The 24,042-nt window shown below is 42.5% G+C and overlaps 1 protein-coding gene and 1 long non-coding RNA gene across 2 annotated transcripts in view; one reads left to right on the forward strand and one right to left on the reverse strand.

The window, feature by feature from the left end:
* Window positions 1-24,042, forward strand: part of MYO3B (myosin IIIB) — a 337,904-nt gene that overhangs the window by 193,977 nt on the left and 119,885 nt on the right. The window contains exons 26-28 of the mRNA XM_075933604.2: window positions 855-1,017; window positions 1,737-1,817; window positions 14,086-14,206. Coding sequence (XP_075789719.1) covers window positions 855-1,017; window positions 1,737-1,817; window positions 14,086-14,206 — 365 coding nt within the window. The remainder of the gene's footprint in view (window positions 1-854; window positions 1,018-1,736; window positions 1,818-14,085; window positions 14,207-24,042) is intronic.
* On the reverse strand, window positions 10,433-18,117 carry LOC112544971 (uncharacterized). The gene is made up of 3 exons (XR_003088363.3): window positions 17,994-18,117; window positions 15,335-15,548; window positions 10,433-10,728 (listed from the first exon to the last, which is right to left on the reverse strand). It is a non-coding gene; the product is annotated as an uncharacterized LOC112544971 (long non-coding RNA).

Here is a 24,042-nt window from a genome sequence, read left to right on the forward strand (position 1 = left end):
GACCTCAGCCTGAGGGCAGTAAGGGGTGCAAAAAGGTTGGAGGGGCAAAGCTCAGCACCCCCACAGTAAAATTATCTCCAGCACTGCTGGGCAGACTCTGCTCTGCAATCCTCTCTACTACAGGTTGTGGCTTAATGCCGTCCTTTAGCCTTAGCCATCTGTGAGCCACTTTCAGCCAGTCTCTGTTTGCCATGTTAGAAGGGGCCCTGCTTTTCAGATGTGATTATCTGGGCTGTTAGTAGTAGCCTTTGTTCATGGTTTAAAATGGTGTGACTGAGCTGTCCCAAATATGGGGCCAAATCCTGAAGTGCTTACTAATTACTTAGAAGTAGGCCAAAGGGAGTTTCCTGACTAAGGGCCCTTAGGATTTGGCCCCTGCACTGGGATACAATATTGTATTTATAAATTTCCTCCTTTTCCCTTTTATCATCATGAGGAATGTTTTGTGCTAATGTTTATCCTAAGGACTCCCACCAGATTTCCAGTGTAAAGCCATATTAATGAAAGAGACCATTGTTTAAAATGCTGCCACAAATCAGCTCTGTTATGAAAAGCGATATTTAAACATTGCTGATGCAGAAAATCAGTATTCTGACCAAACAGTTGTGGGTGATTTACTTGGGGGGAATGGGATAATTTTGTGACATACATTGCAATGAGTGATTGTAATTAGTGTGATAAACTAAAAACATATATTCTACCATATGATTTCTGAAATTCAAGATACAAGATTTAGCAGCTTTTTCTAGCAATTGATACTGTAATGCAGATTGAAATAATGCTAATGAAGAGGCAATAAAAAAGATTTTATTCTACTGCTTACATGTAATGCTGAACCTGTTGTTCCATTTCAGGTGTTCCTAAAATATTACCATATAGAGCAGCTAAATTTGTTCTTGCGAGAAGTTATAGGCAGGGTGGTGGTAATGCAGGCTTATACCAAGGGGTGGCTTGGAGCTAGGAGATATAAGAAAATCAAAGAGAGAAGAGAAAATAGTGCTGTCACCATTCAGTCAGGTAAACATCCATAGTCCTTATTTCATACACTATCTTGACATTTTAAATTGCCTGCAAATTGGCTATTCATTTTCTCAATGGTTTGCTGTGAAATCAAAATAAGCCGTGGTACTTTTTTCCCTTCAGCTAACTGATACCACCATTACACATTAATTTCTAAGTTATCAGTTCAGTAATCACTAATGTCTTTCTTTAAATGCTTTACTATTATAGACGATGCCTGTAAACAAAAAGAAGAGTGTTGATCAGTGTCTCACTGCTAATGTGCAACAGACAGAAGAGATGCAATAGCTGCTTTCTCCTTTATACCTCTGCTTTCCAAGTAGCATAAGTAGTGCAGTGGGCTGGGAAGTTTGATTATTAGTAGTTTAGCATGCTACGTTCTATTGATTTATTTTCTGGGAGGCGTGGTGTTAGAGGGATGCAGTTGTTTGCATTGAATTTTGATCTCCAATAATTCTGCACCTCAGTCTTTATTTGACTTTGTGACATCAGAGAGCAGATGTTGACAATTAAAATTTGGAAGACTGGAGATGTGTTTGAAGTTGTGGAGATGCTTATACTCCAATCATGTGCCCAAAGTTCAACTGGTGAGTGGGTGGGTGGGTGAGGAAGAGGGGGTGGTTATGGCAGGGAGGATGAAAGATTAGGCACATCTCTGATTCCATAACACTTCCTTAAATGAATATAATTCCCAACACATGGGTTTATATTTTTAGCCTGGAGAGGATATGAAGCTCACAGGAAGTACAAGGAAATAAGGAACAGAAGAACTGATGCTGCAATACATATTCAAGCAGGTAATTAAAACATTATTTCCACAGACTATATCTATTTTGCTATGGATAACTTCATTCCAATATTTATAGCTGAGAAAAATGTTAACAGCTCAAACAAAAGCAATTGGAAAATACTGCTTCTGCTCATGTGTTCTTCAATACCAAATATCACCAGTGACAGGACTCTAGCATTTTGGGGCTTTTATGGTGAGTTCCTTTTTAAAAGCAAAACATACTGATTAAAAGCCACTGAATGAATTCTCTGGGCTCCATCTGTGCTTAGAGAGTCAATGTGTATTAAACATGTGTTGGGTTGGTGTGAAGCACTAGAATTGTTTTAGTTAAAATGTGGATGATAGGTGCTGGACATGTCACCTCTCTGGCTTTGTGGCTAGCCCTAATATTGGCAGACTCCCAGGCTACGTCTAGACTGGCCCCTTCTTCGGAAGAGGCATGCTAATTTCTAACTTTGCAAGTAGGAATAAGAGATCCTCCGGAAAAGGGCTTTATTCCGGAGGATCGCGCCAGTCTGGATGCTCTTTTCCGGCTTTTCCCCAAGCCGGAAAAAAAGCGGCAGCCATGTTTATTTAAATCCCGCGGGGGATATTTAAATCCCCTGCGGATTTCCCTATTCCAAAGTTAGAAATTAGCATGCCTCTTCCAAAGAAGGGGCCAGTCTAGATGTAGCCCCAGGTTTTAGTCTTAATTGCTGCTGATTTTCCCAGCTTGGGCCAATCCTCTGATTCCCTGCTAGTCTTCTGGGCAGTCATATCAATATATATTTGAATAAACTTTAAAGAGATTATTGAAGGAACAAGCCCACAGTGCTGTGCAGGTCTCTAGTAGAGAGCAAGAGATCATATGGCACTGAACTCAGTAGCAGGAAGGCTATAAGTTCAAATGCAGCCACTTATAGCAGGGAGGCTATAAGTTCAAATGAATCAAACCAAGGCTATAGAATAAGAAAGGCAGTGTAAGTACATTTCTCTTAGGGCAAGGCTCTATACATACTATTCTGTATGTTTATAAAATAGCATATGCCTTGGTGTGGGGTTATATGCCATGTGGTCAATGAAATTGGGTGCTGTTGTACAGGAAGATTTTTTCCAAGTTACAGCAAATTTCACGTGACTGGATAATCATATTCTCTACCTGCTCTGCTCCCCAGAGCTGTTATCTTCCATTGTTCTTGCTTTAACACAGAGTAGCAGTTCTTCAGGCAGGGAATCCATCTTTACATGAATTGTCAAACATGCACTCTTGACAGTAAAGCGCTTTTTGGAAATCATTATTATGTTTACACTTAGATGCCTGCACCTCAATTTCCCAGCTAACTCAACGGCCTGTGCAGCACACGGAAAAAAGAGGCTGGGTCACACCAGTTCTTAAACTACAGGTTGGACCTCCCTGGTCCAGCACCCTTGGGACCTGATTGGTCCTGCATGAGAGATTTTGCTGGAGCAGAGGAGGTCATATCTTGCCCCCCCCCCCCTGCTGCTGGTCCCCCCAGCACTAGACTGGCTGCTGGCTCCACTGCCCTGCTGGTTCCTGCCCCCTCCCACGCCCCCCTCCCTGCCTTACCTGCCATGCTGGGCAATCTAGCTTCGAGCAGCCCCACTGTGGTGTGCCACTCCTGGCTCCTCCAGGCAGCTCTGCAGCGGTGTAACAGTCTTTTGGCCCCTGCAGGCAGCCCAGCTGGGGTGTACTGAGCAGCCCCACTGGGGTGTACTGGGCTCCCAACCCCACTGGGCAGCCCCGCTGGGGCATGCCTGGCTTCTCAGCTGTGGGGATCTAGGTTCCTGACCCTGCTGGCAGCTCGCTGCCAGCATCCCGCAACCTTGCTAGTCTGCAGGGCTCCTAGGCACCAGTGCTCCACCAAGATTCTCTGGTCCTGGAACATCTATGGTCATGCTCGACCAGAGAGTCATGATTTACATAGGTTCAGCCTATAGATATTTGGGACTAGATAGTGTCATAGATCAGCAGTGCACAACCCGTGGGTCGTGGCTGTCTTCCTGGGGGGTCACAGCTCCGGGCCGGCCACCATTTTATTTTCTCGGGTTGGCACCTGACGTACGCGCGGCGGGGACGGGGGGAATAACAGGGGAGTGGACTGGCAATTTAAATTTTTTTTTTGCTCAACAAAAATTTTCCCGTCCCTGGGGGTTGCGAATTAAAAAAGGTTGAGCACCACTGTCATAGATGCACAGCACGCAGAAAGGCAAGAGGATGCGAGAAGCCATTCTGCCTCAGAATTCCATGCAGTGGTGCTGGGCATACAAAAGATGTATGCCCATTGCTAAGCCCTTTATGGAGTCCTGTTTATGCACCCTCTCTCTCCCTCCAGACAGAATAAGGGTTGGATAGAAGCAGTGCTGTGTTCCATTCTGTCTGCTTTGTGACACTTAATGCACCCAGCGGAACAGACAGAGTTTCCTTGCGTGCAGAGGCTGCTATATAGCCTGACCCTTATGTGGCCCAGACAAGTGTCAAAGCTTCTCCTGGCAATCTTCACGCTGTAGCTCTCACTGTACACCCACATCAAGGCCAGACAGAGCCATTTCAAAGTGACACCTTTGTGTCAATTATACTTTACAGCTACTCCCATTTTTGGCGCAGCTTTAGAATTTATGGTGCATAATCATTTATTTCAGAAAACCAAACTTCAATGTGTGTGACTCTCTGCCTTAGGAAATCTATTTCTAGAGCTCTCTTAATTTAAACTTATTTCTAAACATTTTTGTTTATCACTGCACATTAGTCTTTCTGTGTTTCAAGGCAGAGCAAATAATTGCAAAGTGTGACCATTATCTGGGTTATAAAATAAACCATCTATTACTATTGTTACTTCCATATCACCATAAAAGTGTGTGGTGCTGAACAAATAGACATAATCTCCACACTAAAGTGCTTACAATTTAAGTACAGATAAAGACAGCATTTCAAGAAAAAAGAAATGTGGTCATTTTAACATTATTTTAAAGAATGAGCAATTTAGATCACGGAGATATAGTACTTGCATTTGCTGGCCAGGCATTTGTAAAACCATATCATTAATATATATATACACTGAAATAAAGCAGTCCTTGAAATTTTGGAAGCGTTTGGCTTACATGTTTCTACAGAACACCACATATTGAAATTTGTTTTCCTTTCATCTCCTTCCCAATAAAAGCAGCAGTGCGGCTTATCCCTTTAGCTTCCTCAGAACTTCCTTTTAGAATTCCCGATCTATTACAGCACATTCACATACCAGAAACAAGATGCCTTTTCATGCTGTCAACCTTTTTCATCTGAAATGTAAATTAATTCTTGCTGGTACGCTTTTGACAGAGATCAAAGTAGGGGTATTAACCTTATTGGGCCTTCTCTTCATCGGAATCAGTTCCAAAGACTGCAAGGGTGGTGTTAGGAGGCCAGTCTTCACTGTTATCTGTGGCCCTCCTCCAGGCAGTCCTCTGTCTACAAGTCAACATTTCAAAGGCACTGATTTCTTTTGTAAATGACCTTATCATTACTTTAAACTGTGTGAAAAATGATTTGCCTGAATAATTCTTGCAGGATTATCCTGCTCATTTTAATTGTGAGGGGACTTCATTCAGATTCCAGGATATTGTTTAAGTGGTTTTGACAGCAAGTGATCATAGCCTGATAGAAAGGAGGAACACAGCTTCTTATTGGAAACCTCTTGACTTGTTCAGATTGTTCATTTCTTGAAGTCAGTCTTTGAGGTAGGCTACATTTGCATTTTAAAAATAAACAGATGCCTTTCAAATACATGAGCTGGTGGTCTGGAGATCTCAGAGGGCCCAAGCAGTTCACTATCCATTGATGAAATGTTGGAAGAAAAAACAAATTTAAAAAACTCCAAATATACATGAGGATATATTTCCTACGTGTATACTATTACACTAAAAATAAGTCACTATTTGGGGCTGGGAAAAAAAATCCTTGTGAATAAGTAAAATGTTATGAATTTAAGCAGTTCAGTACATCTGCACTAGAGGTTCACACAATGTGAACTATATCCATGTATTTACACCGGTAGCTAAAATTCGCAGTGTAGACAAAGCCTACCTCTTTCTGTGTCAGTTTCCCAATTGGTAAAACTTGGATAATAACAATTTTCTACCTAGCAGAGAAGGCAAACATATTGTGAACAAAGTGAGTTGCTCAGACAAAAATGAAGTATTGTTATTTCTTTGTGCAGTGGTTTATATTGCTTTATTTAAAGCTTGGGCCAAGGAAAAAATCACTTGGTTGAAAACATTTTAACATTATTACAATGACCCAAATTCACAGCTGGTGTAAATCAGTGTAATACTGTTCTTTGATTTCAGTGGCACGATGCTGATTTACCCCAGCTTTAGATCTGTGGCTATATTAGTATAACCACATTTTATTAATTAGAATTAAAACAAAGTAAGTACAATTATAAAGGTAATTTTTTGTTTGTTTTTTACTCCATTCCCAGACATCCATAGCATGGATTTCTGTGTCGAGTGACAGCTCTCTCCAAAGACTTGAGAGGATTTAAATCTCTGTTTGTTTTATTTGTGAGCAGACACTGCCAAAATGCCAAATGAGTGGTGCATGTGATTCACTTACATCTGAGGTGACATCACTGAACTCATTTTAATTAAGGCCTCTTTAGCCATCTGGAATATGCTGTGCAACTCTAGTCAGGATAGAATTTAAACTCTGCTTCCAGAGGTGAAAGACAAATGACTAATCCATGGAGCCACCATCCCCTCTTCCAACATCCATACACGCACTCACCATATGCCACATTTCACTGTGAAATTCTTTACTGAGAACTCAAGGTTCAAGTTCTTTTTTGTAACACAAAATGGTGACTGCTCAGGAGAATAGTGTGATGAGACCATTCCTTTATGAACTACTTCGGTCTTGTAACTTTTTACTATGTGATGTTGTTCACCAACTATTTGCTGCCTCAGCCTTAATTAACTACCCCCTAAGACAGGGGTGGGGAACCTAAGGCGTAGGGGCCAGATGTGGCCCCCAGCTTGCCTGGATCCAGACCCCAAGGCTCAGGGCATGCCCAGCATTGGGGATCCTGAGCTGGCATGCTCCAGTCCCCCTCCCCTTCCCCCGCAGTGCTAGAGCACACAAAATCTGCTAGCCTCGCTTCCCTAGGTTCTGGTGTGTGAGGGGAATGTAGGGAGTGCCTTTCTCTTTCTCAGTCAGGGCCCTGTCAGTAAGGGGAGCTGTTTTGGGGATATTTTCCCTTCTCATTTGTGTGAGGCCTCCGACTATTTTTCTGTGGGTGACGGGCCTCTGACTCCAAAAAGGTTCCCCACCCCTGCCCTAAGTGCAAATTTTGGAGACTGGGATGAATGACCTATACATCTTGTATACATATTAACTTCATGTAAATGGTATGGCTATGACTTTCAAAAGTGCTCAGGAATCACACCCTCCTTTACAAATGTTCACATCCCCTGTGAGTACATCTCTATTTTCTTTAGATTTGTACTTCCTGGCTTTGACTCTGAACAGAAAAGCACTGAAAAGTTATAGGGCAGGAGGCTATTTCTGCATTATTTCATGACCCACCCAGCACTAGGAAAGGACAAAATTTCTTCGAGAATCTGTTCTTGCTTCGTCAGGCCTGATTTCTAGACTTAAGCTGAGATTAGCCAGCAGCTCTGGGGAGTCCACAATTGTCAGGGCTGGGGCAGATAGAGGAATTCTCCTGGCAGGGACTCCTTTTGGCCTGCTGCTGGCTGGTGGGGGCAGCTCTTCTCCACCCCAAGCTTTGAATTCTTCTTCAAGGTCACTAGCATCAGCATGGCAGTAGTTTTTGGTGGGTATGCACATAATACACTCCACTGCAGGCTCTCCCATGGCTGGGGTGGGAGTGGGGATGAGGCATAGCAGCCTCCCACAGGCTCCCTGTTGATTAGTCACTAAAATATAGGAAATAAACAGTCTATGCCAATGCCAACCATGCCAATCATTTTCAGCAGTTGACCACCCTGGTGCTGTCACAGGCTTTTGCACCCCAGATTTTACCATCACAGCCAGTCATCTAAAATACTTTGTGCAAACAATAATATTCAGCAGCATCATAAGCCTGTTTGCAACCCTGGAAAGAAATATCCCAATACTAGTACATTTAAAGCTCCCCTTTGAGAGAACACATGCTGAGAAAAGAAATTCCACATGTTGAACTCAGTTTTCTATTCATTCTTCCACAGAAGGAATGGGGGAAGGAAGCAGGGAAGAAGTGTTTTGTGCACTGGGGTTTGTGCTACCTAAACCTGCAAACGTCCTGAAATCCACATCAGACAATGGGCATCTCTGGAAACCTAGAGAGGGGGCATGATTCTCCATATATCCTTACACTGTACAACAAATTTAGGCTGGCATAAAACTTGTGTGAAAGAGTGGAGGGTCATGATTTTGGCATTTAAACACTGAAATGCTTATTTGAGTAGACAAATGAGGAAGTTGGTGATCTTACTTGGGAGCCCAAGTTTGAAAATTGGGAGACCTATAAGCTACCATGGTATGTTGTTGTTTTCTCTTCAACAAGTGATTAGTTTGCATTTCCAAGGGCACAGTAATTTTTGTTTGTTACTGAAAATTGAATTAGTGTTATAGGGTTGCCAGGTGTCTGGTATTCACCTGGACAGTCCGGTATTTTTGGCTCCTGTCCGGTAAAAAAATTCAGAGACTACTGGACACCTGAGATGTCTGGTATTTTCTGAATTTTTCCCCAGCCACGAGGGGAAAATGCTGGGCACCTGGCAACCCTACAAACCACAGCGCCTGGCTTCTCCCCCCCCCCCCCCCCCCCGAGTCCCTCACCAAGCTCCCAATGACCCCAACCCCCAGGCTTACCCGGTTCCTCAAGGCTGCTGGCGCAAAATGGCTGCCAGCCAAAAGACCTAGGGGAAGCAGTGCTCAACTTCTCCCCTGTTCCTATCCCTGCACTCACTCTTAAAGGGGACATGCTTTTAATTCTGTTTTATTTTATTTTTGGGGGCTTGCTTGGAGTCCCTTTTTTTTCTCAACTTTGGTTTCCCCCCTTTTTTCCCCTTCAACAGAATTTTTTCCCAGGGTTTTTTTTTGGGGGGGGGGGAGGGAAGGAGGCGTTCGGTATTTTTGTTTCAATCATCTGGCAACCCTAATTTGAAAGTGTCTATGTAAGAAGTAAGTAGCTGTTTTACATGATCTTTTATGGTTAGGAAGGAAGAATGATGTTTCTTGAGATGGATGAATCCTATCTTTCTGTTTTAAAATGTTTCTATATCTCCTGCCTGTGTGTTTTATGCATTGATCTATGATTGTCCTGATTGTTCTCAACATTGTACTCAACAGCCTGTTGTAGCATGGTATTCCCTATGTGAATCAATAGGAAAATGCCCAGATTTTTTGCTGACCAAAACGGAACAACTTTGTAATCCATATGGCTGACTTAAATACCTTTATTCACATAGAATTAACAGCAAAGCACCAAGTCTTAGAGTCCTGACTGTATAAATAATTTCAACTTGTTATCTTCTGAACCTGAGGGAAAACTCATTTTATATGAGCATCGGTATCTAAAGTGCGTGGCACATGTAATATTTAACACCGAATGACTACTAATATGAGTGATAATGTGCAGTTCACATCCCATTTTGCTCCAAGCTCCTATCCTGTTGTCATTAGCCATGTAAGGATCAGGACTGAATGTGCTGTTGCTGTGAAGTTTGCAGTAGAGAATACATAAGGTGAAAATAAAGTGGCAGCTGGTAATCATTCTTCAGAGATGTGATGATTTGTTCACAGGGCACTAGCAACATGAATCTACTAATTTCACACTCTTTGAGCCAAGTGCTTAGTGTCAAAACCAGCCAGAGTCAGTAATGCAGATTGTTGTGATGGGGCAGCTTCCCAAGCTCTCATCCTCCTTCAGTTGAATGCCCTGGGTGTATGTTGCTTTGGAAACCTTATGGATTTGTTTCACAAATGCTGAAGTGAGGCACTCCTGTGAATGTTGAATTAAAACGTTAGGAAACATGCTGGCTTGCCATGCTTTTGAGGTGATCCCATGAGTCAAAGGAGAATCAGGAATTGTACACCTGTTACCTTGCAGAACCGCCACTTCCTAGGAAACCTGCCTTTGATAGAGTTTAATCAAAGACAGGCAAAGTTCTAAAATATTTATGAAAACAAAGGAATACAGTGGAACCTATTACAGTGAAATCAGATATAGTCAAGCTCCACATATTGAGCAAATGAAAGACAATCCTGAATTGTTTCAGCATTAAAAAAGACTTGAAGCAGGGTCCACTGTAGTCACAAGGTAACGAATGCCATCATAAGAAATCAGAGGGGTAGCCGTGTTAGTCTGAATCTGCAAAAGCGGCGAGGAGTCCTGTGGCACCTTATAGACTAACTGAAGTGTAGGAGCATAAGCTACGAAGTGGGTCTTTGCCCACGAAAGCTTATGCTCCTACACTTCAGTTAGTCTATAAGGTGCCACAGGACTCCTCGCTGCTTTTGCATCATAAGAAATGTGACCCTCAGTTTTTTGAAAGTAGTAATGAGGAGGGGGGGGGAGGGAAAGACTTAAGAAAAAGTGAAATACAAAAATACTATTGTTCTCATTATTTTAGTTTAATTTCAATGTTCCTTTTTATTTAAATTTGCCCACAGACTGACCAGTTTTTAGCACATATCAGCTCTGGAAAGATAGCTGCTGCCAGCTGTCTTTGCAGTCAACCTCAGAGTAAGCTTCTTGTCAGGTCAGTAGAGATTGGTAGGCTGATCACATGAGGCAACTGAATGTTTGCTTCCTCTCTTCCAGATAGACTGATTTTTTCAGCTTTACTATTAAAGAAGGAAAGTGCTTCAGTCTCATGATACTTGAATGCTGTATTTACATTACCTCAAGCAAGACCAACTTCTAACATTCTTTCTGCAAAAGAAAGGTTATTTATTTCAGTGGAAATTAAGTGAAAGATAAAGACTTCACCCAAAATCATTTTTTGTTGCTTCTAACAGTGGTAATTCTGACAACTACAAAATGCACTGATATAGTTAGGTTATGGTGGTGCATTGCATACCACAGTTCAAGCAGTTCAGGTGGCTTTCATTTCCTTGTAGTTCACAGAAAAATTTGACTACACAGATTTTCTTGAGAAGCACTGGTTGAAGAGAAGACATTTAATTCTACTTTGGGACTACAATAGAGAGAAAAGGGATAGGTGACAGCTCTCCCTAAGGAAAATGTTAAAACAGAGATTACTGTAACTATGTTTCTATGTTCTTTAACACAATATTAATGTCATACAACAGAACACCAATGTGGACTGCTTTTAAAAGAGTAAAAAGTTGAAAGATGACTTCATGAGTAATCCCAAAATTTTAAGATTGTAGGCTGTAAATTGTACAGGGCAGGCACTTTATCTTCCTTTTGTGGAGTCCAGACATATTTCTGTTTCTACAAAAATCATACACGTCAGAGATGGAAATGCCCTGTTGATCTTCTGAACAACCCTCATATATTTAGGTTACCCCTTCTCTATCCCCTTACATTCTTTAGTCTGTGCAGGATCAATTCCTTCAGTATATTAGTATATTCTCAGATTTTAGGCCTGATCCTACAATGGAATCCATTGTGCCCATACAGAGTCCCACTGATGTCATTGCAACATCGGGACCTAGATTTCAACAACTCAGATGATTGGGCTTTCTCAGTACTTTTTTTGTTTGTTTTAAAAAAAAAAAAGTGCCGGTACTCCAGGGGAAAAGTTGTTGAGCTCTTACTGGAGATGCCGGTACTGCGTCTGGAGGTGCTGGTACTACACACTGGGCAGTACCATCACAAAAAAAGCACTGGGCTTTCTCGTTCTGCAGATTGAACCTGATGCTTAACTGCCTTTCCCAAGTAGAGATACTATCTGAATTGAGGCCACTGCTGGGAGGCGTTTCTGCATATTCAACCCAAATCCTCCTTTGTATGTTATCATCCCATTAGTTGTTACTATACCCTGGTAGGCTATGACAAACAACCCTTTCTCTGTTCTTCTATGCTTCATATATTGCACGGGATAAAGTTATTATAGTGTGTGTGTGTGTGTGTGTGTGTGTGTGTGTGTGTGTGTGTGTGTGTGGGTGTGTTGTTTAAACTACATTGTACATACTTTTCCTCATATCAACACTCCCCAGCCATTTCATCATTTTATTTATGTTTTAAAATAAATCTGTGTTTAATATAGATCTTAGAAGAAAGGGAAGAGAAGGAGATGCTTGGTTTTATTTTTCTTTGACATTAAACATGTCTCTAAATGTCTTGTTTGCCAAGTGCAACACTGTATGTTAAAGGGCTGGTCTTACCTGTGCTACATATAAGAGTTAGAATATCTTGCTTCAATGCTAGAGAGAATGAAGCAAATTTATATTGGATACAATTTTTTAAAGTACATAAATGACTCAGATGCCAAAATCCTATTGACTATCAGTGAAACTTAAACATATTTGAAAATTATACCCACTTTGACTTGTGTGTGTGTGTGTCATTCCACTGCACGGGAAGTTTCTAATTTCCCGTTTCTTACCTTAACTTGTGTGCTTTTGCATTGGGAATATAATTTCAAAACATTTCTTGGTATGTGAAGATATTTGACAATATTAAGCCTAACAGATCTTAAAAATGCTGTTATGGTTACAGCTGATTGAAAAATAGGGGGAAAATTATGATTTTTGTGGTTTTATTATGGTTAAACCTTGACAAAAAACTAATTCAAAATATCTAATTATGAAAAAAGTTAATCAGTTCTAATCCTGGTAGTTGTGGATAAAACTGAATGGTTTTTTAATTACTGTTTTAGTTACTATACTATAGACCTGGTATTCATTTAAACTAATTGATTACATTTAAGTTTCTTTGCATTGCCAGCAGTATAAAATTATTTTTGTGCAAGTGAAATTCAGACCCTATATATTTTTTCCAAAAAAACCCCTTCCAAGGAGTCCTGTGTCACCTTAAAGACTAACACATTTATTTTGACAATCTTTTTTACTGGTAGAGGACTCCTTAGCACTGGTCCTCCGCATAGCAATGCAACACACCCATCTTTGCATATGTATATATGCCTGCCAAAATGAAGTCTTCACTTTATGCATCTGACAAAGTGGGTTCCATCCCACAAAAGCTTTTGGCCAAATAAAGGGGTTAGTCTTTAAGGTGATACATGACTCCTCATTTTTGTTGAAACAAGGGGCAACTGGTAAGGGAGGCATGAGGGGAGAGGGCTACTGGCCACATGTCAACCCTCCCCCCCCAAAGCCACGGAAGGGCAGGGAGAACCATCCTCTGCCCCAGACCCCGCCTCTCCCTGCCCTCGTGCTTTCCCCACACCACCTTTCTCCCAACCGCTCTCCCCCAAGTGATGTGGCCCAGGGAACTACTGGAGCCAAAGGCCAGCACTGGGAGCAGGGGTCCAGCCCTCCCCCAATCATCGGAAGCGGCTGGGGAAGTGGAGCAACATGGCCCCTGCTTGCACCGCTCCCTCAGCCACGTCACTTCACGTCCTGCTAGTGAGCGCAGGGGACTGGCCTGCTCCTCCCCTGAGTGTTGTGGCCGATTGAGCAGAGTGAGCTGGGGCCATGTTGCTTCACTTCCTCTGCTGCTGCCAGTGAGTGTAGGGAGCAGGGCCAGCCCACAACATTTTGGCACCTGAGGTGGGGAGCCCAAATGACGTCCCCCTTGCTTGGGCCAAAACTTTGAAAGGTTTCAATTCTGCCTTCTTCCTGTTCTACTCCTCTCATGGTACTGCAGAAAAAATACATATGCACCAGCAGCAGACACACATTTTCTACACTCTGAGTCCTACTGGTGCACCCCCCGCCACCACAGTCTGGCACCTGAGGCGCCCGCCTCAGTTCGCCTCATGGTAAGGTCAGCCCTGGTAGGGAGGGCCTGACTCCTGCTGCGGGTGCCAGGAACGCCTCCTCTCCACAGTTCCCCTGGCTGCTGGATGGCTCTTTGCCCCTACCATTTGAGGGGCATGTGCTTCCTTGTGCCCCCATGTGTCACCCCTGGGTGAAACAGACTATCAATTCTACCTCTCTAAAACATATTATTCCAGTGCTTCAAACAATAGACCCAGTTCTGTGAGGCGCTGGCTGCCTTTAGTCTCTGTTGATTTAAATAAGGGCCAAAGGACACAAAACTCAGCTGGGGGATACATGTTTTGTATAAGAGAAGCTGGTAGTTATGTCTAGGAGTGGTTGTGAAGCTTTCTGCTCATTCATACTTACATCTCTCTAGCTTTCAGGGGATACATGGTTCGAAAAAATTATTCAAGATTGAAAAGTAGCCCTGGTTACCCAGCTGATACCGAGTCTGTGAACTACTGCTCCGCTCCCGGTTTTGGCTGCAAAGAACAGTGGTGAGTTGAAGTTTTCAGTGTCCATTATTTTAACAAAAATCATATTCCATACAACACAAGGTGAAAGGAATAGGTACTGAAAACACATGTACTGCGTACTGTCTCATCATTCAGCCATCATTTTGGGAGCCTGTTATTCTGTAAAGACGAAAGTGTGTAACTGGGTGAGTCCCTCCACCACTTTAGTCGACTCGGTGTTCTCTCTTTTATCAGTTTGATTTCTTTGTTGTGTTATCTGTCCATGGTGAATTGTGGGCTTGGGCCTGTAAATTTGCTAGCAGCACCCTAAGCACCCATTGCCTTTAGTGAGAGTTGAGTCTGAGCAGCATTTCACAGGTCTGAACTATATGTCTGTGACTAAATTTGCTAAATTGAAAGCTCCGTGGTAGAGAAAATTACAGTAAGAGGCAGGTCAGTAAATCTCATTGAGAGGCTAGGAGGACAGCAAATCTGAACCCTGGTTCCTACCTCTTTGATAAGTGCAGGTTTGAAAATCTTACATCAGGCTCTACCAACTGTTTCACTTTAGTTGCCCTCATGTGTCTTAGCTTCATCTGAGCTGCAGCAGGGAGCTGACATCCACATCATTACATTTATAATTCAGCAGCATAGGAGCCCCTCTTTGACACACATTTGTCTCTCTGGCCCCAGGAGTGACAGTTCTGGGTTCTCTCTGAAATATGTACCTCCCTGGGAACAGCACAGCAAGATCCTGCTACACCTCCTCATAGAGCTCTCTGAGAAAACTGATCACTTAAGTAGACTTTTTTATTCCCTCTGGTGAGATTTTAAAAAGAGGTGACCTTAAAATCTCCAAACCTGCACTTCTGATTTCTCTGCTTGTACTCAAATTCATTTCAGTTACATTCAGTGATAACTTAGTGATTGGTTTGGATTGAATAATTTACATGAGTGTCATTAAAGGATTCTAACCAGTTGCAATCACATTCCTTCTCCCTGAGCCACACAAGTACAGCATGTTTCAGATGCTCTTTAGTGCAGCAATCTGACTTATGGAAGGGAAAGGTTTGAGCCAATGAACGGGGGGCAAAGAGAAGAAATGAAAGCTTGTTGAAGTGCTGTTCAGGCAAAGGGAAAGTTCACAAAAACAAACTCAGTGCAACTTACCATCACTCCATGTGCTGGTCGTCTCTCCCTGCGGTTCTGGAACTCCATGGAAATCCATGCAGGGTACAGCCTCTATCCCTGTGAGGTACTTCAGGGAGACTCTTGAGAATCATCTCAGCTGGGCTGGTAGAGGCATGGTGATCTCAATTGCCTGATGGTGGTGATAAAAACCAACTGTCTCCATGCATGTCGTGTTGAGTACAGTTTCCCAGACCTGAAAAAGAGCTCAGTGTAAGCTCAAAAGCTGGTCTAGTAAAAGATATTACTTCACCCACCTTGTCTTGCTGATAAATAGGCCCATCCCAGGCTGGCTCCTTTCCAACCCAACATCAGGTTGTTTCTTGGGATTACTTTCTGCTTTCCAGGTAGACATGTTCCCTTTGATATTTTCATACCCTCTGCTCCTTGTTTCCTGCCCCTCTCCTTTCCCTTCTCCCCTAGTTATTTTGGGTCTGCACATCCTAAACTCAAAACTCCGGTCATCTGAAGAAGTGGGCTGTGCCCACAAAAGCTCATGATACCATCTGTGTATTTTGTTAGTCTATAAAGTGCTACCAGACCATTTGTTGTTTTTGTAATATGTTCTCTTGGGTTAGGTAATAGCATTCACACAGGGCCAGATTAAGGGAGGGGGGCTAGCCGGGCAGATGCTTGGGGTGCCAACCAATGGGGGGGCACCTGATTGAAGTGGTAAGGGGTGCCGTGTGCCTGGGGGCGGGGCCACGCATGCACCGCGCACCCACTGCCCGCGGCACAAGTGTGGCTTGGTCCGGCACTGCATTCACAGGTGCATAACCCCTCAGGCTCATGAAGCTTCAGAGAGCAGCAAGCATAAAGGCAAATCTGGGCTGGATAGAACACTAAACTGCAAATGAGACTACTCCGCCCATCCACTTGACTCACACAATGAGTTTCACAATAGAATCCACACAGTCTCTAATCCAGAACTGCATTCTGGGAAAATGTCACCATTTCTGGGGATACTCAATTTTATCTCTGATAAATATTGTGGATTATGAGCTTTATCCTGTAAATTTCTCAGCACCATCCTCCCTTCCCACTCCCATTGACTTCAGTGAGGGTTAGGAGTGTTCACCATTTCATAAAAGGCACTTCGCATCTTTCAAGGCTGGATTCTACTACCATTTATCTTTCATTAATCAAGTTGTATTTCCATGTGTGGCTGTTATTAGGTGCAGTTTTTTTTTTAAACATGTTGCTGTTCAGTCATATAGGAAACCTTAGGAAATAGGAAGACTGATGAATAATAGTTCAGATGCTTAACACAGTAGCTTGTAATATATCCCTTGAGAAGACAGCTTCATTGTGGAGTTACATACCTTTACATTCAAATGTGGAATAACAACATTCTCTTTAGGTTTCTTTTCATTTTGTGATTAGTTGGGCTTTTTAAGCTAGTATTTGTGAGAATGAAAAATTATCTGAAATGTTTCTGTGGGTCAGAAAGCAGAATCACATATAAGTACTCAATTTCAACTCAGTTCCAGTTTATTATATACACAGGAACAAACTGTATACAGTTAAATATGTCACAATCTAACCTTCTTTCTGAAGACAATTCAAAAGTTTAGCATAACTGAATGTAGAGTATATACTCTAATATTTGAAGAAATTGTGATGTTTCCAAAATACACAAAAGAAATGGGAACATGTGGGAGGAAACACTTTTTAAAAATTAAATTCCTTCGAGAGAAGTTAGGCTGTCCGCTCAGCTGATAGAGCAGAGTGGAAACAAATACAAGCTAATAAATAACATGAAATTGTATTAAAAACAGAAGATTCTTATTTCAAATCAGTACTACATTTAGCTGCCTAATTTGAAATAATAAGGAATTGTGCGCAGATACAAAGGACCTTTTTATATGAACCTCAATGTCACAATTGTGGTTTTGTTGCTAGTTACTTAACAAATAGCTTTGTACTGTACACAGTAGGAGTGTAAATAGCTGCATAATGTTACTTTAAACATTAGTGGCATACATGCTTCCTGTCATTTAAATGGCATGTTCTTACATTCAGATGTATAGAACTGAGGGGAAGCCTGTGGATCTCTCTGATTGGGAAGAATCTTAGAGTTACATTGTCTTAATGGGAATTGCACTAGCTCCGAATTTGGCAATGAGCACATCTCTCCTTGTTATCAGTTTTGCCAGTCCTCTTTCTGATATTCCCAGCCACCATCAGGAATCCTCAAACTGGTCATTTACTGTCAGAAGCAGGCTCTTTTTCATGGCCTGAGCAGCATACAAGGGCCAACTCAGAATCAAAATCTTGCCCATATCTAAGGGTGTATCTACAGCACCCTAAACTCAAAATAAGATACGCAATGTGTACTGCGCAAACTGCATATCTTATTTAGAAACTATTTCAAAATAGTTTATTTTGAAATTTGGTATGTCTGCACAGTGCCAAATTTCAAAATAACATGCTATTTTGAACCATCTCGTATCCCTTGTGCAATGAGGTTTACTGGGATGGCGAAATAACACTGGGATGGCGAAATATTTTGAAAAATATTTTTAAATAACTGGCAGCTTGTGTAGATGTAGGGCAGCTATGTCAGGATACCTTCGGGTATCCCGAAATAGCTGTGCAGTGCAGACATACCCAAATTCAAAGCAGAATTGGCAAAATTTACCTTGAGGAGCCTGCCTTGGCCATGACTTGATCCTCTGAAAGTTAAAAAACCTTCTGAGCCTCTTTCCAAACCTTTCATCTCAGGATTGTGTGAAGCTAAAAATGCCACAGCTTGCTGAGATTCCTATGGTATCTGTGATGTCACAAAATGACATTCTGTGATATCGTCAGCTAAACAGGAAGTGCTGTATTTGATGAGTGGTAGGGGAGGGGGAGAGGAATTTCTTTAGGTCATTAGTTAAAACTTATTTCAGTGTTGAATGCGCCCCCTTGGCTTCTCAGTGAGTGCTGGGAAGGTGGCAGGTGGTATTTAAATAAAACACTGAAATACAGAATTAACTTTATTGTTATCCCTCCATATTAACTCACCAAGGGGTTGTTTTTAAACAAATAGCCTTAACAACATCCAAGATAGGTAAACATCAAAAGAGAAATGCTGCTGTCTAATATTTGTCCCATGAGTCACCAATAAATCTTAACCACAAAGTGATTAGTCAGGAGTTTTGTTAAACCATCCACCCAATTCCTGCATCACAGGTGCTCAAATGCTCTCCTCCTCCTTTGACTGTCCTTAAAATTCTCACACAGCCTTGGCGTATACTCCACTGGAGGTCATTGATCATGAGGTCTTGCATTTCTTTTATGTTCTCTAATTGCTCATTCATATCTTTAGGGAGGCTCAAGGTGCTTCTATAATCATCCTTGTTTTAGTTATTCATACTTGTTCCACTTCATGGCAAAGTTCTTCATACTTTGCTATCTTCTCTTTTTGTTTCTGTTTTTGTATTTCAACAAGCTAGTACAACAATATCTATTAACATTGTCACAGATGTCTTTTCTCCAACAGTTATGTCCAACCTGTTTGCCTGAACCATTTGTCTGTGGCAAATACTTGAATCCCATAAAAATTTAGCCTGTTTATTATCTAGCACAGGGGTCAGCAACCTATGACTCTTGAGCCAAATATGGCTCAACACAGAACCAAATATGGCTCTTTTATCATTCCCCAAATACATGCAACTTTTTACATTAAAATGAAAAATGAATTCAAAATTTTTAAAATGTGCAATTACTCATGTCAGGGTGGTCTTTTTTGGACTATTTCATCTTTAACCAGAGGTGAAAGTAAGGTGCTGTGCCCTGGTGAGACCCGGCTATGCTGCAGCAAGAGCTGGCTGGAGTACTCTGCTTGTTTAAAGGGCCGTCTGGGGCATGCTGTAGGGGACACATGCGAGCTCCTAGCCAGAGAGTGACGGGCTGGTGGTGGCAGATGCCTCCGTCTGGCTGCAGTGGCCTGGCCCCAGTCTCCATCTTATTACCGTGGTCTGTCTCCAGCTGCCATGCTCCTGGGGCAGATTCCGTGATCCAGCCCTGGCGCTCCCGCAACTGCTGCAACAGCCCAACCGCGGTGGCCTGGCTTGGGGTCTGGCTGCAGCAGCCTGGCCAACAAGGCCCCAATCGAAGCCCAGCCCACATCTGGCTGCAGCGTCCTGTCCCCGGCTCCAGTCCTGGGGCAGGCCACACAGTCCGGCCCCCATCTGGCTGCAGGAAAGGATGTCGACATCCCACCCCTGCCCTCCTTCTGCAGAGTGGATAGAAGGGGAGGCCACAATCCAGCTGTGGCAATCACGGCCCAGCCCTTCATCCAGCCATTGCTGTCCGGGTGCAGCAGCCCAGCTCCAGCCAAGTAAGGTAATCTAGCCCCAGGGCTCCCACCACATATTCTACTTCCCACCCTCCCAGTGCCCTGCCCTGCCTTTTGCACCTCCCACACACTCTAACCCGAGCCTCTCATACACTCCAACCCTGACTCCTGTACCCCCACATCCACAAACTGCACCCCCAGCAGCAGCAAAAGTCTGTGAGTACAATGTTTCATTTATGCTATTTTTAATCATAATGTCAATTATCAATAATATTAAGTTGTATATTTTCAGTCATGCAAATGGGTATTTTTATACGGCTCTTTGTTGACCACTTGTTCTGAATTTTGATGTTGTTTGGCTCTTTGGTTTGAAAAGGTTGCTGGGCCCTGATCTAGAGCATTTTTAATTGTGCCCTTAATACCACAAAGTGTGTTTGAGTCCATGCTTGCTGCAGAGGCACCAGTGCCTACACTTGGGACCTCTCTACACTGCAATTGAAAACCCATGGCTGGCCAGAGCCAGCTGATTGTCTAACGGCACTTTAAATGCAGTTTAGAGATTCAGGCTGGGCTGCTGCCACAGCTCAGAGACCTTCCCAGTTCATAGGGTTCCTAGAGCCCTGGTTCCACAAATGTCTATACCTCAATTCGACAGTCCAGGAGCCCCAGTTAGCTGGTCCAGTTAGCTGTGGGATTTTTAACTGCAGTTTAGACATACCATTGGGGATTTCATTGTGTGTGTTCATATATTCCCTCCCAGACAGGCTCCTGCATGTGTTCAACACATGCTCCACCATCTCTTCCTCTTTAGAACACATTCTGCGGTTTGGGGGGCAGTTCTGTTAGTTTTGTTTCAAATGCAGTTAAGTCTTAAGGACTGCTCTGAGGCACTCAGAATGAGGCACTCCGTGTATTTTTTGAAGTGTCCTTCTACAGACCATGAGTTTAATCTTCATTCAGTCTCTCTCCACCACTGCCTGTGTATTGATTTCTGTGTAAATCTTTCAAGTCCTTCTTGGGCAATTGGTCCTGCTGTGCACTTCCACCCCCGCTCTACTCATGAGCCCACTCCAAACTCCTTAGTTCCAGTCTGGAGCCCCCTCCTGAACCGCTCATTTCTGGTCCCACCTTGGAGTGTTGTGGAAGCCCTGAGCCTCTACCCTGCCCCGCAAGTCTGTGTGTGTCCCACAACTGATTTGTGTTGTGGGTCAGTGGCCCATGATAGAAAAAAAAGGTTCCCCACCCCCTGTCTTAATACCTTTCTTAACTAATATGCCAATCAATTGTACCAATTTGTCCCTCTGTATAGACAACAACCCAGTTATCAACCCATAGCTTTATACTTCAGCAAACTGTTTTACGCAGGACATGTCTTCTCTTCCTCTTTCTGACCAGGCATAGTTTCAGATCATCTATGTATAACAAATGGTGGTTGTTCTTTGCTGTTATGATAATCATAATGTATCTCAAGGAGCATCCGTGTATGCAGCAGCATTGCTACCACAAACAGCATTGGTAATATAAGGAATTCTCTTGAAAATTCCTCTTTTAATTTGGGCCTCAACAATGAGGGTATGTATAGACTGCATCCCTCTGTCAGCAGTGGGATGCAGATTAGGCAGGTCAACATTGCAAATGAGGCAGGGATTTAAATATCCCATGCCTAATATGCATAAAAATGGCCACTGCATTTTGCTGGCTCAGCACTTTGTCGGCAAAAAGTGGCAGTCTAGAGGGGGATCTGTTGAGAAAGAAAGTCTTTTTCGACAGATCCCTTATGCCTCCTGCCTATGCCTAATCATAAATTGCTGCAAAAAATAAATGATCTTTGGGTGAACCCTGGGTGTTTTCAGTGTGTTGAGGATACACAAATATAAGACATGGGCACATGCTTTTTGACAGCCATCTACACTATCTTTATTTTTTAATTTGTTTTGCATCTTCTGTGATCCTTCTGGACACTCTAAAGTGGCCTTTTGTCCCTCTCATATTTATGATTCAGTTTTTTTTCTAGGGAGATGAAATTCCATGGTGAGCTAGCATGATTCAGATCTTCTTGGCCAAAAATGCTGCTAGAAATTTCCACATATTAGTAAATACTAGATTGGGCTATATTTCATAGAATCACTGCAGCCTTCTTTCTTTCTTTGTATGAGAGTGATGATAGAGAGTACTTAGGTATTTTAGCCAGAATCTATGCACTCCATGTGGTCCAAATGGTTTCCAGTTTTTCATTCCTGATGATACTTCATCTATGTCTTTGTTTGAAAACCTGTGTATTCCCCTATTAAAAGGCTTTTAAATTTCTCTCACAGTTATAATGCACTCCATTTTCTGATTATGTTGTACATCCTCAGACCAGATTTCCTTCCAGGAACATTGAAACTCTTCCACATTATTTATTGACTTTCTATTTTTAACATTGATCTGATCAAAGAATCTCTCAGGGTCTCTTCTCTTCATACTGACAGTTTCATGCTCAATATCTTTCAAGCCTATGACTCAGTGTGATCAGCTTGTGTACATTGTTTCTTCACCATTTTCTCACCCCTTTCCTTCAGCAGATATTTAATCTCTAGGGCCATTCACTTCTGTTTTCTTTTCAAATTCATCTAATCGACTGATATCTCACTGCAAAAGGCTTAAATATCTGGTTTAACCTTAATTTCCATGGAGGGACTGGAATATTGGGAGTTTTTTGGTGGTTCATTCATGAGGCTTGATATTAAGTCAGTGCGCTGCTACTGTAGCATACATTATATAATTTAACTAGCTAATACAAGTTAGTCTTACAGCTTCGAGTGCTTCATTCAGTTCTTACGCTATATCATTTGGTTTTTGCTGGTCTACAAATTTCATGTATGGTAGAGTTGTTTAGTGATCAGTGTCTTAACTCTCAAGTGATCTCAAGCAAAAAAAATCATATTTCCCTAACTTTCTTCAGGTGATGTTTTACTCATATTTGTTAATAATTTCGGGCTGCTATTTATCTTGTAACATTGCTTCTATCAACATATATGCAGCCCTAATCCTCAGTGTAGATATAGGTAGGTCAAAGGGAAAGTCCTTCTGTTGACCTAGCTACTATCATTCAGGGAGATGGTACTACTGCAGCAACATGAAAAACCCCTTCTATCAGTGTAAATTGTGTCTACATCACTGAGTTATGACAACGTAGCTGTGGCACTGTAGCCATGACAGTATAGTCCCTGTAGTTAAGTGTGCCCTCAGCCTTTTGTTTCCAATTAAAAAAAAATCATGGGATCCATGACTGACCAGTTTAGAAAAACTCAAATGATCTGGTTTTAAACTGGTATGTGATGACTCCTCATCATACTGGTGTCCATGAGAGCAGCCTTAGGCCCAGAATTTTTCAAATTATTCTGCCTTGTTTTTTTCTCTCAGAATTATAATCCTTTGTGCAAACCAGAAATATATTATTTCTGCTATATGATCTAAATTTTTCATAGTGGAGTATTTCAGAATGTTGGTTAAAATTTTCAAAAGTGCCTAAGTAGGAGCCTAACTTCTATTTGCCCCTCACCTGCCCAGATCCCCACACCCAGCCTATTCCTGCATCGTACCTTCCCCTCCCACCCAGATCCCTCACCCCCACTTTGCTCTTGCACCCTACCTCTTGCCTAGATCCCCCAATCCCAGCCTGCTCCAGCACCCTCCTTCCCACCCAGACCTCACACCCCAAGCCTGCTTCCCCACAGTCCCCTCCTACACACTGAAATCTTCGTTTTTGGCCCCACCCAAGAGCCTAGGGAGCCACAAAATCTACTATCCTGGGCCACCTAGGCTCTGGTGTCTAAGGAGAATGTGTGGTGTGTCTTTCTGCTTCTCAGTCAGGGTTTTTTGTGGGTTTTTTGCTTCTCACTTTTGATGGGTTCTGATGGATTTTTCTGAGTCAGCAGCCCCCAGACCCAAAAAAGGCTCCTCAGCCCAATTTAGCGGATCTAGTGAAGATGTTAACATACAGCTGGGTAGACACCCTCTAAGCTGATGTAAGTTACATTGACTAAGTTATAGTATTTGTGTAACTTAACTAGCATACCTTACACCAACTTAGAGCACTAGTGCAGGGTAGGCCTAAGATAAAGCATGTCTACTGCTCACTTCCTACCAACTAAGTCAATTTTGTCAAAGCTGAAGCTTAGAGCTAGGCTCATAAATCCATATTTATATAGTGTGACTGAGCTCCAGCCTTGCCATGGGATCCTGAGCTTCTAGGCAGAAAATGTTTGCCTCGGGGGCATGCTGTGAGCCTCCATGTAGCCTATTGCCTTTAAAGAGACAAGGGGCACAACCCCCACAGCCATCCTCATCATGGGCCAGTCAAAAAGGTTTTGGGGTAAAACCCTCTTTAGTTCCAAACTCTCCCTCCAGAGGTGGCCTCTGT

This window comes from Pelodiscus sinensis, chromosome 7 (assembly GCF_052426305.1).
Source record: "Pelodiscus sinensis isolate ZL-2025 chromosome 7, ASM5242630v1, whole genome shotgun sequence".
NCBI classification, from domain to species: Eukaryota; Metazoa; Chordata; order Testudines; family Trionychidae; genus Pelodiscus; species Pelodiscus sinensis.